General features: G+C 41.4%; 1 protein-coding gene across 1 annotated transcript in view; it reads right to left on the bottom strand.

Moving 5' to 3' along the window:
- The window catches only part of Klhl2 (kelch like family member 2), a 110588-nt gene that overhangs the window by 21204 nt on the left and 73480 nt on the right, over nt 1-15904 (bottom strand). Inside the window, exon 6 of the mRNA XM_051181951.1 lies at nt 1696-1805. Coding sequence (XP_051037908.1) covers nt 1696-1805 — 110 coding nt within the window. The remainder of the gene's footprint in view (nt 1-1695; nt 1806-15904) is intronic.

Raw genomic sequence — 15904 nt, 5'->3', positions numbered from 1 at the left:
ACCTCAACCCTCTCCTGCTTGGCCCTCAGGCCACAGCAGGGCTTCTGCTCACTATCGCATGAAAGCTAGTATCCGAAGCTGCTCCTCGTCTCATCTCTGAGAGCTTATGAGACAGCCATATATGCCACATAAAACGAATGGCTCCCTTCAGCAATTACCACAGCATGAAAACCCCCCAGCAAGTGACAAAAGTGGAAGAGAGGAAACATATGGATTTGGAGACAGACAGACAGACAGACACCGTAACTACTGCCCACCTCTCTAGCCTGACATGCCTATGAAGGAGTAACTTTGGACATTCAAGACTCACAAGATAGCATGTGGAAAAGAAAGGAAGCCCCAGACTTCTGCTCCAGGAGAATCAGGCCAGACACTCTGTTATCTGGACCACTCTGGCTGAAGCCCTGCATGATACAGAGCAGAAACAGGCTGCCCTGCTACATCCTCCACTGAATTGGCAGCGTGATGAAATGGGTACTGAGTGTGCCACTACATTAGGTATCAGTATAAAACCAAAGCAGCCCTCATGATCTTTCTCTAATGCAGGGCTCACCGTGGCACCCATCTCCTAATTAAAGCCTGCAAGTAGCTCTTCATCAACACAAGAAAAATCTTACTGTTAACACAGCTGAGGGCATTCATGATGGTCCCTTCCCACTTCATTTCTTACCCCTCTCACAGGCTTGTTCTAATCCCAGCGATCCTTGAGCAATCATTCCCTCAGAGCCTTTGCATCTATATTGTCTGTTCCCTCACCCTGACATGCTTTCCCCACACCAATCCATTTCCATTTCACTAATGTATTCCAGCTAGGTTTTAAAGGCCTGCATCCTACATCTGAACCAGAAGGAAGTACCAGCACCGTCCCTCCAGTGTCCACACAAAGCCCCGTAATCACATATGAAGTTGCTCCACTGGTTTTCCCACTTGTCTATGACTAGAGAAGTCCACTCTGTCAGTCTCATACCCAGGGCCCTGACACAGTGACTGGGGTACAGCAGGCACTCCGTCCTCAGCTATTATGTTAGCAATAGTGTCACCCTTCTCTAGTCTGTGTATGCCACAGCTCTGCATATTTTTTTCACATTGTAAGTCCTAGAGAGAATGTATATCTCCATCCCCACATAGGATGAATGTCCCAAGAATACAATTGGTACCCAAGGTACTCGATTCCAATCTTGCTGTGGCAGTCAAGTACCCTTCTTGCAGGCCACTGATGCTTCTCTTCCCGCAGGACCACAATTTATGAAACAACTGAAATAAAAAAGGAAATACTGGGCTGGGGAAATATCTCAGTTGTATCTTCACAAGCATCAGGACCTGATTTGGGTCCTTGGAAACCAACTGAAAACAGTTGTACATGGTGGCACTTCCTTGTAATCTCAGCAAGCCAGGGAATCCCTGGGGCTCACTGGCCGGCCAGCCCAACCCACTGGAGAACTGTGAGAGACCCTATCTCAACAAAAATAAAAATAAATAATGAAAAAATGGATGGACAACACCTGAGGTTGTATTCTGTTTTATACAAACTTCCTGACACCCCCCACACAAGAAAAGGAAAGACAGGAAGCTAGCCAGCAGGGCAGAAAAAAGGGAAAGGAAGGGGAGGGGAGGGCAGGGGAAGAAAGATGGTAGCAGACAGAGGAGGAAGGGGGAAAGGAGGAGAGGCAAAGGGGAAGAAAGAGTGTCACTTGCCTTCTCTTCTGAGGAAATGGTAAGTTTGTCACTTGAGATTAAGCTGCACACTTGCTCGATGCCAAGGTTGAGAAACTCTTCACTAAGTACGACATCTGCAAAATGTTGCTCTGTTGGAAGGACGGAAAGAGACCATCAGCATCACACAAGCAAAGAGGCCACATATCTTAACTAATCCCAGAGGAGGAAACCCCACAGCATTTATTTCTTCTGAGTGAGAGGAAGAGGTAGCAAGGCTGCCTTAGTGGACACTCACTCACTGGGCAGAACTGTGTTGGGACTTAGCATGGTACATGTTAAACAGCTATGTCTCACATTGCCTGGCACCCCCAATGTTTAAGTCTGTAAAGCCTTGTTCTCACAAAAAGCATATGAGTATAAATTCACATCTTTGAATGGAGTCCACACCACATTAGAGGGCTCTAGAAAGTTACAAAAGGAGAAAACTGCTTGCCTGAACACATTAGAGGGCTCTATAACTCTACAAAAGGAGAAAATGGCTTTCCTGAACACATTGCAGGGCTCTAGAACATTACACAAGGAGAAAACAGATTGTTTGACAATTAAACAAAAAGGTTTAAATGCTTCTCAATGTGAATATATGGGCAGCATTAAAACAATTAGTGTATTAAAATAAAACAAAAACAAGGTTTCCAATATAAGCCTAACTTCTATATAAATAATTTATTTGGGAACAAAATGATTAATTTTATACCTCAAGTCCTTCCCAGAAAAGTGGTAAAACTATTGATTCTTAAAATACTCAACCTCTCACCTTGATTTTCTAAATATGCCTATTTGTGATGGAGGAACAACATAGTGATATAACTCTATTAAAATAATTAATGATTTAAAAGCTTATAAAGAACATATCCTGTACAAAACATTGCTACAGAGTTCCTGCTTCATGGAAGACTCTGCCAGACAGTCTGCAGGACATAGAGAAAAGTGACTAACAAACTGCCAATACAAGAAGACAGTTTAAAGTTTCCTGCTTTGCTGAAGAGTCTGCCAGACACACTATGGCCTTTGAACGGAAGATGGAAGATTGCAGAAGAACTTCGGGTGATTGACCAGGCAGTGAGTTGTCTCTGTCATTTCTAGAGTTTATATACTATCCTTCTGTGGTCTTTAAAGGAGTTGAAGACAGACAGTAATGGTTATAGTTTTCCTTAGTTAGGCTTAAAGATAAGTTACATATAGGACTTTAGACTCACAAAGATAAAATAGATGATGGAATATTTTCTTAAATCTTACTAAATGTTAATGGACTAAATATTGTTAACTGTGATTCTTATTTGATAACTGTTGTGTGATATATTTTGCTATGTTAAGGTTAAAACCCTTCTTTTTATTTAGACAGAAAAGAGGAGATGATGGAGATGTCATTCTGTAAATATGTTTCTCATACTGGTTTACGAATAAAGCACTGTTGGCCAATAGGAAAGCAAGACAGGCGGGACTAGGAGACAAGGATGATTTGAGGAAGTGGTAGGGAGGAGTCAGCATGTAGAGACTGGAGAGAGCAGGTGCCAGCCCCACTCTCTGTTAGATGAGACCATGTGGAAATACTTAGATTAACAGAAATGGGTTAATACTTAAGACAGAGCTAGCCGATAAGCAACAAGTAACTGGCCAACAGCGTTGTATCAAATACAGAGTCTCTCTGTGTTAATTGGGGCTGATGCGGCAATGTGACCAGGCTGGCAATGGGGCCGGCGACGGGGGGGGAGGGGGGGGGACGGAACTTCTGCTAACACATCTTACATAATAAGGACTGTGAGTGTGAATACACTCTTGACTTATAAAGCAAGAACTATATGTGGAGGATGCAGATAACTCTGTAACAGTGCCTGTTAGTACCGTGAACTCGAAGTCCAAAATGTGTGCTAGAAAATCCACACCATCTCCTACTAGACATTCACAGTTATCTATACTCCAATGGTACAGACATTTTCTACAGTGAAATACGAGGTTCACTGGTGGGTAGGAGATGTCATTCTGTAAATATGTTTCTCTTTTTGGTTAATGAATAAAGCACTGTTGGCAAATAGGAAAGCAAGATTGGCAGGACTAGGAGACAAGGAGGATTCTGGGAGATGTAGTAGGGAGATTCAAGATGTAGAGACTTGAGAGAGAAGAGGCCAGGACCCTTTCTCCGATTAATATGGTTTGATCAAGCAAGAGCCCCTAAAGCAGTGTCCCAAGTGATCCAACATTCAAAACAGCTGGGATAAGGCAGCCTTTCAGACCACTACAGCCAGGATTTCTGCATCTTCTTAGGATCCCCAAGACAGTGCCCCTTACCAGCAGGAAACAGTTTGGAAAGAACAATGCCCAAATTCCCAAATACTGTTTATAAATGTTTGTTTTCATTTATATGGAGTTGGTTATAAATAGTTAATGATCGCAACCAATCTCTTTTTAAAGGTAAAAAGGGGATTATGGTATAGAAATAAATACTTTGTTTTGAAATGAATTTTCACTTATTAATACAGATTTAAGGTCAATTTTGTGATATGTATATTTCTCTTCTTATTTATGTATTGTATTGATATAGCTCATTTAAAAATGTAATGTATAATTTAGTACAGATTATAGATAGTCACCTATAATAGTCAAAACTTAAGTTATTTAGGTTTTACCTATAATAGTCAAAACTTTAGTTAGTTAGGTTTTCTAGATATAAAGATGTATTTCCAATGGATAGGCATTCTTCAAACCTTTCAAAGACTATAGAATATGGCATCTAAAATGGTTTAGGGTGGTTTTTAAACAGTGAGGCACAACTGCTCCTGGCAGCACCACCTGCGTCAGAAAGGAAGATGGACATTGAAGAAACTTGTTATGGAGTTTACTTCCAACATGGCAAGACTAGCCATTTGGGCAAGATACTGCTCTTGTCTGGACTGTTTGGCTTTATGCTGTATAAATTGGACATTCAGGACCCACAAAAAAGTGACTGCTAAAACAAGATGGATAGTGCTACTGAGTTCCTGTTTCATAAAAGAGTCTGCCAGACAGTCTGCGGGACACAGAGAAAAGTGACTGACAAACTGCCAATACAAAAAGACAGTTTAAAGTTTCCTGCTTTGCTGAAGAGTCTGCCAGATAAAACATTACAGAAGAATTTTGGGTGACTGTCCAGGTAGCGAGATGTCTCTGTCACTTCTAGAGTTTATATATTATCCTTTGATGGAGTTGAAGACAGACAGTTATAGTTATAGTTTTCCTTAGTTAGGATTAAAGATAAGTTACATAAAAGACTTTAGACTCATAAAGATAGGATAGATGATGGAATATTTTCTTTAAATCTTGCTAAATGTTAATGGACTATAGTTTTTATTTGATAACTGTTTTGTTATATATGTTATTATGTTAAAGTTAAAACCCTTCTTTTTATTTAGACAGAAAAGAGATGATAGGAGATATTGTGTAAATACGTTTCTCTCATCGGTTAATGAATAAAGCACTGTTGGCAAATAGGAAAGCAAGATAGGTGGGACTAGGAGACAAGGAGGATTCTGGGAGATGTAGTAAGAGATTCAATATGTAGATATTTGAGAGAAGAGGTCCAATAAGAAAAGGCCATGTGGAAACACTTAGATTAATAGAAATGGGTTAATATTTAAGACAGAGCTAGCCAATAAGAAATGCTAGTAACAGGCCAACAGCATCATATATAATACAGTGTTTCTGTGTGTTATTTGGGGCTGACACAGCTGTGGGACCAGGTTGGTGGGAAAACTGCATGTAACATTTCATTTCAGTATGCATTTGAAAATACACTAAAAATCATTGCCTTCCTCTTTAGAATATTTAAAAATACAATGTGCATTTCAACAAACCTCCTGAATACCTATTGAATTTATAAAAGTCTTCTCAAAAGATGACTTCATACACAATAGGCAACGCCCAGGATAATTACAAAACAATCGGATTTACAAAAATCCAAGACACAGCTCTTTTCAAACTCCATGTCTGGGTCAGGCAAGCAAAATACTGCACTGAAATAAATATGAAAATGAAGATTGGACTTCTTTTGCAAATGGAAAAAAAAAATGGCCCAGAAATTGCCCCACACAAACTGATTCTGGCAAATAGACAAGGGTGTTCTTTTCACAAGAAACTAGGACAAGTGGCCATCCACACATGAAAAACAAACTAGATAAGGACCTTGTGTTTTTCACAAAAAATTAACTCCCAATGGACTACACAGCTGTATTAAAAGCACGAAATATAAAAGTCCTAGAAAATAACACAGGAGAAACCCTAGCAGATCCCAGCACTGATGGCTTTACTTAAGCAGCACAGTAAGCAAGATGATGAAAGGAAGAATTAGAAAGTTGGACTTCATCAAAACTAAAACTTTTGCCCCAAAGGACAGTGTTACAAAATAAATGGGTAAGTCACAACCTTTAAGAAAAATTTCTATAAAACATCTATTTTACAAAAGATCATTATGTAAAACACAGAACTCTCAAAAATCAACAAGAAAATAGCCCTACTTTTCAAATGGACAACAGATCTGAATAGATACTTCACCAAAGACTATAGAAAGGTGAAAAACAGACATGTCAAAAAACACCATCATCTTGTACCATCACCACATACAGCAGCCTCAGGACACCCAGGGGCTACAAAGTGAGACCCCCCATCTCCAAAAAACCAAACACCCCAAACACTGACAACAACAAATACTGGCAAAGACACAGGGTGACAGAAACTCTCCTTGCCCAGCCTCCAAAAAAAGGGAAAGGAAAAGTGAAAAACAAAAGCTAACTTAGGGACAGCAGTGAAAAGCCATGGCCACAGAAGTCTGACATGTGGCCTTGATCTCCAGATCCCACATCTGTGACAGGAGGACACCCAAGTCAAGATGGGACGTGGAGATGGGAGAGTCACCCAAAAGCTCCTGGGCCAGCTAGCCTGGAGTTAGAGAAGAAACAAGACACCTTGCCTGCCTCAAAAAAAAAAAAAAAAAAAAAAAAACTGGGTAAATGGAGAAAACTGACTCCCCAAACTGTCCTCTAAGCTCCCCATGTAAGGCCATGGTATGCACACCCCCATAGTAATACAATAATATTAAAAACTTTAAAAACCCTGCACACAATGATTTACAGCAGCTGAGTATGCGTCCACTGTGTCTACGAACAACATTTTCACTACTTTTCATCTGCAGGTGGACATCCAGGCTGATTCTGTTTCCTGGCTGTTGTGAACAGAGCAGCTATGAACACAGATGAGCAGTATCTCTGTAAGATAAAGAGTCCTTTGAGAATATGCCCAGGAGTGGTATAGATGGGTCACGTGTCAGGTCTATTTTTAGCTTTTAGAGAAACCTTGACATTGATTTGCATATCGACTGCACCAGTATATACTCCCACCAACAGTTAATTAACATCCCCTTTCCCTACTTCTTTGTGTTTAGCCATTAAAAAAAAAATGAAATTATGAACGTTGAAGGAAAATAACAATATTAAGTGCAATAAGCCAGGATGGAAAGACAAATGAAATGTGGTCTCTCTTATATGCAGATTCATGCTTCAATTTTTACAGATGTATATTTGTGCAGGAGTAAAGACCAAGAAACTAGAAAAGGACCCAGGAGATGGGGGAAATGGCAGAAAGAGAGAGGAATTAAACACATGTGAGATGAAAGTAGAAAGGATGGGTGGGTATACTTGAGATAGAAGGATAAAAGCATGGATGGGGAAAGAGAGATGGTAGCCAGTATTAGAAGGAATCAGCCAAACTAAGATGTATGAAAAAGACAGAAAAAGGCTACACTCTATACTAATTGAACATTTTTAACCCCCCCCCCAAAAAAAATTTACAGCAGTTATAAGGTCTATCCCACAACATATAGTAACTTACATCATATTTAACCAAATAAAGTCAAAGTGGCCCAGGGTGAAACCACCCAAGGTACTTATGTCTTCTCCAAACTCAAGCCCAGTTCAAACTACAAGACAGGAACTGAACTCCAAGATCCTAAGTTTTACCTAGAAAACATGGCAACCTACCAATCAGAATAGGATAGATATTGCAAGATGCTGCCTTCCTGCCAAAACAACTTATGGGAGTTGGAGACAGAACTGTGAGAAAAGTGCTTAGACCTGAGTTCAATCCCCAGGAGCCAGATTTGTGTGTGTGTGTGTGTGTGTGTGTGTGTGTGTGTGTGTGTGTGTGAGAGAGAGAGAGAGAGAGAGAGAGAGAGAGAGAGAGAGAGAGAGAGAGAGATGGTAGTTGTGTGGATTGATTCCCACCAGTAGCAAAATGGAGACAAGAAAATCTCCAGGGCTTCTGAAGACTAACAGCTGAGGCCCCACACACAGAGTGGATGTGGACACATATGAACACACACACACACACACACACACACACATTCATGCACATGCATTCACATGTATACACACACACACACACACACACACACACACACCCTTCCAACCTTTTCCTTTCTTCCACAGTCATATCAGGCCCCCTGGTCCATACCCTATGTCCCAGATTGTTAGTTTTTGTATATTCCAAATAAACTCACCAGGAGTTTCACCTTTACATATTTCATGTGGAAACACTTATGCACAACTTCACAAAAGCTCTGAAGTAACCAGGGACATCTTGAATACGCAAACTACAGTCACATTATGTAACAGACTTGGGGCCTGGTTCATGCCAGGTAAGCACTCTACTCCCCACTTTTTATTTTGAGACAAGTCTCACTGAGCTACACAGGCTGGCCTGGAAACTGCAATTCTCCTGCCTCAGCTTCCAAAGTTGCTGCATTCACAGGCCTGCATCAACAGGTCTGGCTCATTCAAAGGAATATTACTGAGCTAAGGAACCATTGAAAAACAAAAACAAAAACCAGACTCTAAGTCTGCATTACCAAGCAAAGGAAGACAATCTGAACAGCTATTAAACTGTACAACTACAAGAAGATATCCTAGAAATGGCAAAACTACAAAGCTAAAGATCAGTGGTGCTCACGCCTGCATAGGAAGGGTGTGGGTGGAGGAGGATTCCAGGACAGGGCAACCTTTCTGGAATGGTGGGTATGTGTCATCACATATCTGTCATTACATACCTGACGGGACCTACAGAATATACAACACAAAGAATGAACTCTAGCTTAAACTATAGACAACTTTTCGAGATTAATTTTCCCCTTCCTGCCAGGTACTGGTGGCACACTCCTTTAATCCCAGTACTTTGAAGTCAGAAACAGGTGGATCTCTGTAAGTTTGAAGCCAGCCTGGTATACAGAGCTAGTTCCAGGACACCAGAGCTGTTACACAGAGAAACTCCTGTCTCGGAAAAAAAAATTTTTCTTCTTCCCCTTCCTCCTTCCAAACGTTTCCATAAACCCCCTACCCACTCTCCTTCAAATTTGTGGCTTCTGCTTTCATTAGTTGTTATTGCATGCATATATATTTGTATACACACACACACTCCTAACCAGTATCTATTCAGTCTATAAAATGCTAAATGTCTGTGTGTGCATGCATTCAAGCTAGAGACTACTTGAACTTGCTTGACTCTGTTCTCTCCATTCACCTTGTGGGTATAAGGAATGAAATTCATGTCACCAGGCTTGGTGACAAGAACCCTTGCCTGTTAAGCCATCTCACCAGCCACCAGCCTTTCCATAGCCAGGTATAGCGCGGCTAGTGCCTTTGATCCCAGCATGTAAAAGACTGAGGCAGGAGAATTTCTGTGAGTCCCAGGCCAGTCTGAGTTGCAAAGACTCTTGCATAAAGGAATGGGGAAAACAACACACACACACACACACACACCAGCAACAGCAGCATAAACACTTTCCTGAATATCAAGAAAAGCAGAAACAATGCTGAATAGTTGGATTTGATGAAGAGTAAATTACAGGTCAGGGAAGTGGCGCAGTGGGTAAAGGCATTTGCCATCCAGTCTGAGGAGCTCAGTCCCATCCTTAGGTCCCACATAGTAGCAGAGACTGACTGACCACAAAGTGTACTCTGTCCCCCACACTCTTGCTGTGGCATGTTTCCACCCCCATGCAAAACAAGTAAGTAAATGTGGAAAAGGGAAAGAATGAGTGTGTGTGTGTGCATGCGTGTGTGTGTGTGTGTTATGTGTGTGTGACAACATGGCATGGTGGCCCGCACTTAAGGGGCTGAAACAGGTGGATGAAGAACTCAAGGACAGAGTGAGTGCTACATAACCCAGGCAACATAGCAAGATCCTGTGTCAAAAAAGCACTAACTAATGGTGGCTGAGAAGAGAGCGTGGTGGTTCAGATCACTGGCTGCTCTGGCAGAGGTTTGGGTCCCAGTACCCCATGGTGGCTCATCACTGCTTTTTACTCCAGTTCAAAGGAACCTCATTCCTGCTTCTGGCCTCCATGGTTGCTGCATGGATATGGAACAAATACATGTATGTAGGCAAAACACACATAAAAAAGAATTTTTTTTAAAAGCCTAATGACAGTTTCCTTTTTCATTTTAATTTTGAAACAAGTTCACATATAACCTAAGCTGGTCTAGAACCTGATATGTATTCAAAAGATGACCTTCAACTTTTAAACCACTCGCCTCGACCTCTTCTACTTCAGATTACAGGCACACACACCCCCACAGCCCTTTTCTATAGTGGTGGAGGTGCAGGGCTTCCTGCACACTGGGCAAATGCCTCGAGACTGAATCATATCTCAGGCCGCATAATGAGAATCTTTATACCAAAAGTCCTGAAACATAGGAACAAATTCACTCTGCAGAAAATATGGCAAACTGACATATACCTTTAAAAATATTTATGTGCAGCAATTTGGAAATTCAAATAGAAAAATAGCAGCTACGAGACCTAGGACAAGCTAACATAAAATCCATGCTTTCAGTCATAGTGGTAGTACAGCTCTACAAGAAGGTCTATAACATTTTTTGCTATGTTTCTTCTGCAAACTTAAAATCAGAATCAAAACAAGAGACCACTACACTCCTTGTTCTTCTCAAATGTACTCCAGCAGTGACAAGGCTAATGGAGGGAATAAGATCTTTCTGTGCTACCACTATATACATTACCCTAGTCTCTGCTTCATGATCAGAATTACATAAATTAGAACTTGGAGCATTAGTAAACTCCATCCCAAACCCTTTACTAGTGTATAAAGAGGTCAAGAAGGCACAGAAAACAGCCAGCTATTACAAATGCACTGACAAAACATCACAGCCAGCCAAGTGTTAACAAAGTTAGTAACTGGGTGTGGCAGTGTATCCCAGCAGTTGAGAAATAGGGACAGGGGGATTATGAGTTCAAAGTCATCCTTGGCTACCACAACAAGTTTGAGGGCAACCTGGGCTGCTTAAGACCCTGTCTCAAAAACAATTCAGTCTAAAGGAAAAGTGAAGGGGAAAAGAAAAAAATCAAGTTTAAAGCATCCAATTGTAGACATACACATGCTTTAAAATTATTTCTAACTGGTACATCCTTCCCACCATCATTCCTCAGTAGAATCATTGATATTCCCTATGTCGACCTTCCTTTAGAATGCAAGCAGTAAATGTGTGTCTCTAAATACAAGGGGCACTGATGGCTTGTTTAAAGCCTGCTTTTCTTATTTCAGATTCCTGACATGTCTTGCTGTTCATTAACTGGCAACTGTACTAACTGTTACCGACGATGCATTTCCCAAGACCAAGTACCCCAGTCAGGCAAGTGGGACCAAGTGACTGGTTCAGTCCCTGGAAGGCATACACGGGAATAAACACGCTGGTCCCTAGACCTTTGCTACAGCTGAATAATCTTGTAAGTAATCTTAACAGTGCTATCCAACCACAGTGTTTACTGATGGTCATCACTTCAACATGGTTCTACTCTTTGTCCTACCACCAGTTTATATGAGCTGACTAGCACACAAAACAGCACGGCTCATGCGTATCCTAGGGCCACGATCCTTTAGCCAGACCACAATGGCATTCTGCTTTGCCAACTGTGTGCTCCTGATGTCTGGGTCTCCTTATCCTCTCTCCCATTTGTTGTTGTTTCCTTTTGTGGTCTTTCCTTCCTTCTATTTTTCTATTTTTAGTTTTTGAAACTGTCTCACTCTGTAGCCCAGGTTGTCCTTGAACTCACAGCACCCTCCTGCCTCAGCCTCCTTGGTACTTGCTCTTCAGACACAAGCTCTACCTCTTCTCTTCTTTTACAAGCCTGCACAATAAATAAAAAATGGTTTGGTGAAAAACAGTTTCTTGGTGTGACCTCTGCTAAGCACTGCTGTAAACCAGAAACAAAACAACCCCACTTATTATTATTATTATTATTAATTATGAGCTGAAATGGAACTCCTGTGAGAGTTCCATATGCCAGTATTCCACAATGATAAGATCCATTGTTAAGTGTCATTGCACATCATGTACACACACAGGCAGCTACATGGATCGGTCAGCCACATTATCCACTGAAGTTTAGACCCCAGCACGCTTTGGAGGTGTGTCCAACCTTCTGACATTGTCATGTGATGTTGTCATCCACAAAGTTCACACTGGAGTACAATACAAACTGCTAACAAAGCCTACATGCACCAAAAAACGAAACAAAACAACTCATATATTCATAGTTATCTTTGTGTGCATAAAGCCTGCAGACAGGCTGGATACATCTTGGGGTTAAGAAGAAAAGACTATTTGTGTGCAAACATCCATACAAAATCTCTTCAAATTGAAGCAGTCTTGAGGTCCCGTCACCCATGTAACAAGCCAGGCATAGTGAGAATGCCTATAATCCCAGGTCTGAGGGTAGCTATGGAGACAGGAGGACTGCTGAGGTCAGCTGGCTTCTAGCCTAGCCAAGAAAATATAAGTTCAAGGTTTGGAAAGAGATTCTGCTTCAAACGCACAGGTAGAAAGCAATAAAGGAGGGTACTCGATGCCCCCATCTGCCTCCATGTGTGCACACATGCGTCTATATACAAGGCACATACACTCAGGCACGCACACACAAATAAGTAAACTAAAACTGTAGGGTCCAACAGGATGGCTCAGTGGGCAAAAGTGTTTTTTGTACGAATCCAAAAGCCTGCATCTAACTTCCAGAATGCACATAAAAGTGAAGGGGAGAAATTATTCCCAAGGGTCAAACATGCATCACACATACAAATAATAATAAAGAATTTCAAGTAAAGCAAATCTTACTATTTTAGAGGCAAAGGTTCCAAAATACATCCTTAAAGGGAACTTCGTGGCCTTCAAAGCTTTGATTGAGATGAGGCTATACTTAACATTTATGTGAAATTCATAGGGCAAGCTACTTCCCTAAAACACACACACACACACACACACACACACACACACACACACACACACACACCTACAATGAATCGTTTGTAACTAATAATGGCAATTCTTAATGCATGCATATGCAAATATATAGATATGGAAAATCAAATGAGAAAACATATCTGGACAGAAGCCATGGACACACAGGAAGATAACTGACCATCTGTGATTTTATATGCTTACATGCTGTTGATCCAAATGATTTATCTCTGATGCTTAACTCATGGTATGAAATGCTCTCATATTACAACTACTAATAATAAAATAAAAAAGATATGATGGAATACTTTCTGTCCATTCTCAATCCACAAAACTACGGGGACCAAAGTGTCTTAAATACCTCTACCATGAATATGAGAGAGAGAGAGAGAGAGAGAGTGTGTGTGTGTGTGTGTGTGTGTGTGTGTGAGAGAGAGAGAGAGAGAGAGAGAGAGAGAGAGAGAGAGAGAGAGAGACTGAGGGTCGGAGGGTACATGGGTACAGCTCCACAGACGTTCTGCCGTTCTCAAATCTCCTCACACATGCAAACTTGGACACTTGGGAATGACATATTCCAAATTACTGCCACACTATTGAGAAGGGGACTAAGAGATGACAGTACTGGGCTCAAATCTGTAGTCTTGAACATACTACAAGCACTTATTTTAATTATTCAAAACTTCATCAGTAAGTGATATTTAAAATGTAGTGTAGTCATGCAATGGAATACTCTGCACATGTTAAAAGGGAAACCACAACATAAAAACAGCTGTAGGAAATACAACTAAATAGAAGACAACAAGGCACAGGCAGGCCAGTATATATAACATGCTAGGTATACAATATTACACATATCATAAAGAAGGGAGATACATGTCTATGGCAATATACACAAAAAGATATAAAAGTATCTAATAAAATCTTTCATGAAGTAAGAAAAAGCATGTGGAAATCACATATGTGATGAATCTAAGAAAATAACCTAAACACCATTAATAAATGAATAATGGCTAACAGATGTTTCTCCAAAGACAATACACAAATGTCTAATAAGAATTCAAAGAGGGGGAACATCTGGCAGCAACTCTGAGCCCAGCCTTTGTCCCCCATTGCCAGGCCTTGGCTACAAGTGAGTCTGGGACCAATTCGGGTGGACTCCCCCTATACCCTTTCCCAGAAATTCCCAGGGTTGGCCCCGGATCTCCCTGCCCCTGTGTCTTGTCCCCATCAAGAGTGCTCTTGGAGCTTTGATACACACCCACCCACCCCCACCAAGAGCCTGCCCTCCCCTTACCCTGTACCCCACCCTGCCCACTGTCCCACCATTCTGGTTGAGCACCGGGACAGAGAGTGGAGCCAACAATCCAGACACCTTCTGGGAACCTCCTGGAGCAGCTCTGAACACAGGAGACCTCCCTATCCACACGGGACCACCTGTAATTTCTACCTGCCTGGTCTCCGACCCCCACCACCTGTCCTCTACTGGAGTTCCTGCCCCCCCCAGAGATCTGCCTATCTCTGAGGGACCACTCTGATTTCCTGTGGGCTGGATCCTTGACACCCATGGCAGGGCCTGTGCTAAAGAAGTCTTAACTGGAGAGTGCCAGGCACAGGCTAGATCTGCCTATAGGCACAAGGAACATCCTAAGTCCCAGCCTTCGGGATCTTTGAACCCCATCACCAATTTTATGCTAGAGCCTGATTGTTGACCCCCATCGCCGGGCCCCTGCATGTGAGGAGACCTTCTAGAGAGCCTGGACCACACAGACCTACAGACATCGAACCTCTGACCCACCTAAGCTACTGGGGAAGTACCATAGAGGGAGGGAGAGACCCCACCAACACCTACTGGAAAAAGCCATGGGAAGATGGCAATACAAGACAACACCTAACAACAGAAAGACAAGACACCACCAGACTCTAGGGAATTTACACCAACTAGAATGGAACACAACATAGCAGATGAAGCAGAAGAGAACGATGTAAACATTATCGTCATAAAAATGATAGAGGGCCTCAAAGAAGATGTGAGAAAATCCCTTAAAGAAATGGAAGAAAAAAACAAACAAAAAATTGGAAAAAATGAACAAATTTCTTAAAGAAAGTAAAGTACAGAAAGCAAAGAAAAAACAATTAAGCAGGTGAAGGAAACAGTTCAAGACTTGAAAATTGAAATAGAGAAAATAAAGTCAACAAAAACCAAAGGAATGCTGGAATAGAAAAACTGGGCAAACGATTGGGAACTACAGATGCAAGTATAACCATCAGAATTCAAGAGATGGAAGACAGACCTCAGGTGCTGAAGATAAACTAGAGGAAATAGATTCATCGACCAAAGAAAATCGTAAATACAACAAATCCTTAACACAAAACATCCAGGAAATGTGGGACACCATGAAAAGGCCAAACCTAAGAATAATAGGCATAGAAGAAGGTGAGGAAGCCCAGCTCAAAGGTGCCAAAACATATTCAACAAAATCATCGAGGAAAACTTTCCCAATCTGAAGAAGGACATGCCCATGATAGTATAAGAAACATACCAAACACCAAATAGACTGGAAGAAAGAAAAAAGATCCCTCGACATATATTAATCAAAATACCTAGCATACAGAATAAAGAAAGAATATTAAGAGCAGCAAAGGAAAAAGGACAGGTAACATATAAAGGCAGACCTATCAAAATTACACATGACTTCTCCATGGAAACCCTCAAGGCCAGAAGGCCCTGGATAGATGTTCTACAAGTAGTACTAAGAGTCCACGGATGCCAGCCCAAGTTACTATACCCAGCAAAACTCTCAACCACTATAAATGGAGAAAACAAGATATCTAATGACAAAGCCAGATTTTCACAATACATATCTACAAATTCAGCCCTACAGAAAGTTTTGGAAGGAAAATTCCAACCCAAGGAAGGT

Source organism: Phodopus roborovskii, unplaced genomic scaffold (genome assembly GCF_943737965.1).
Source record: "Phodopus roborovskii unplaced genomic scaffold, PHOROB, whole genome shotgun sequence".
Taxonomy (NCBI): domain Eukaryota; kingdom Metazoa; phylum Chordata; class Mammalia; order Rodentia; family Cricetidae; genus Phodopus; species Phodopus roborovskii.
This window is presented reverse-complemented; position numbering and strand designations above follow the sequence as displayed.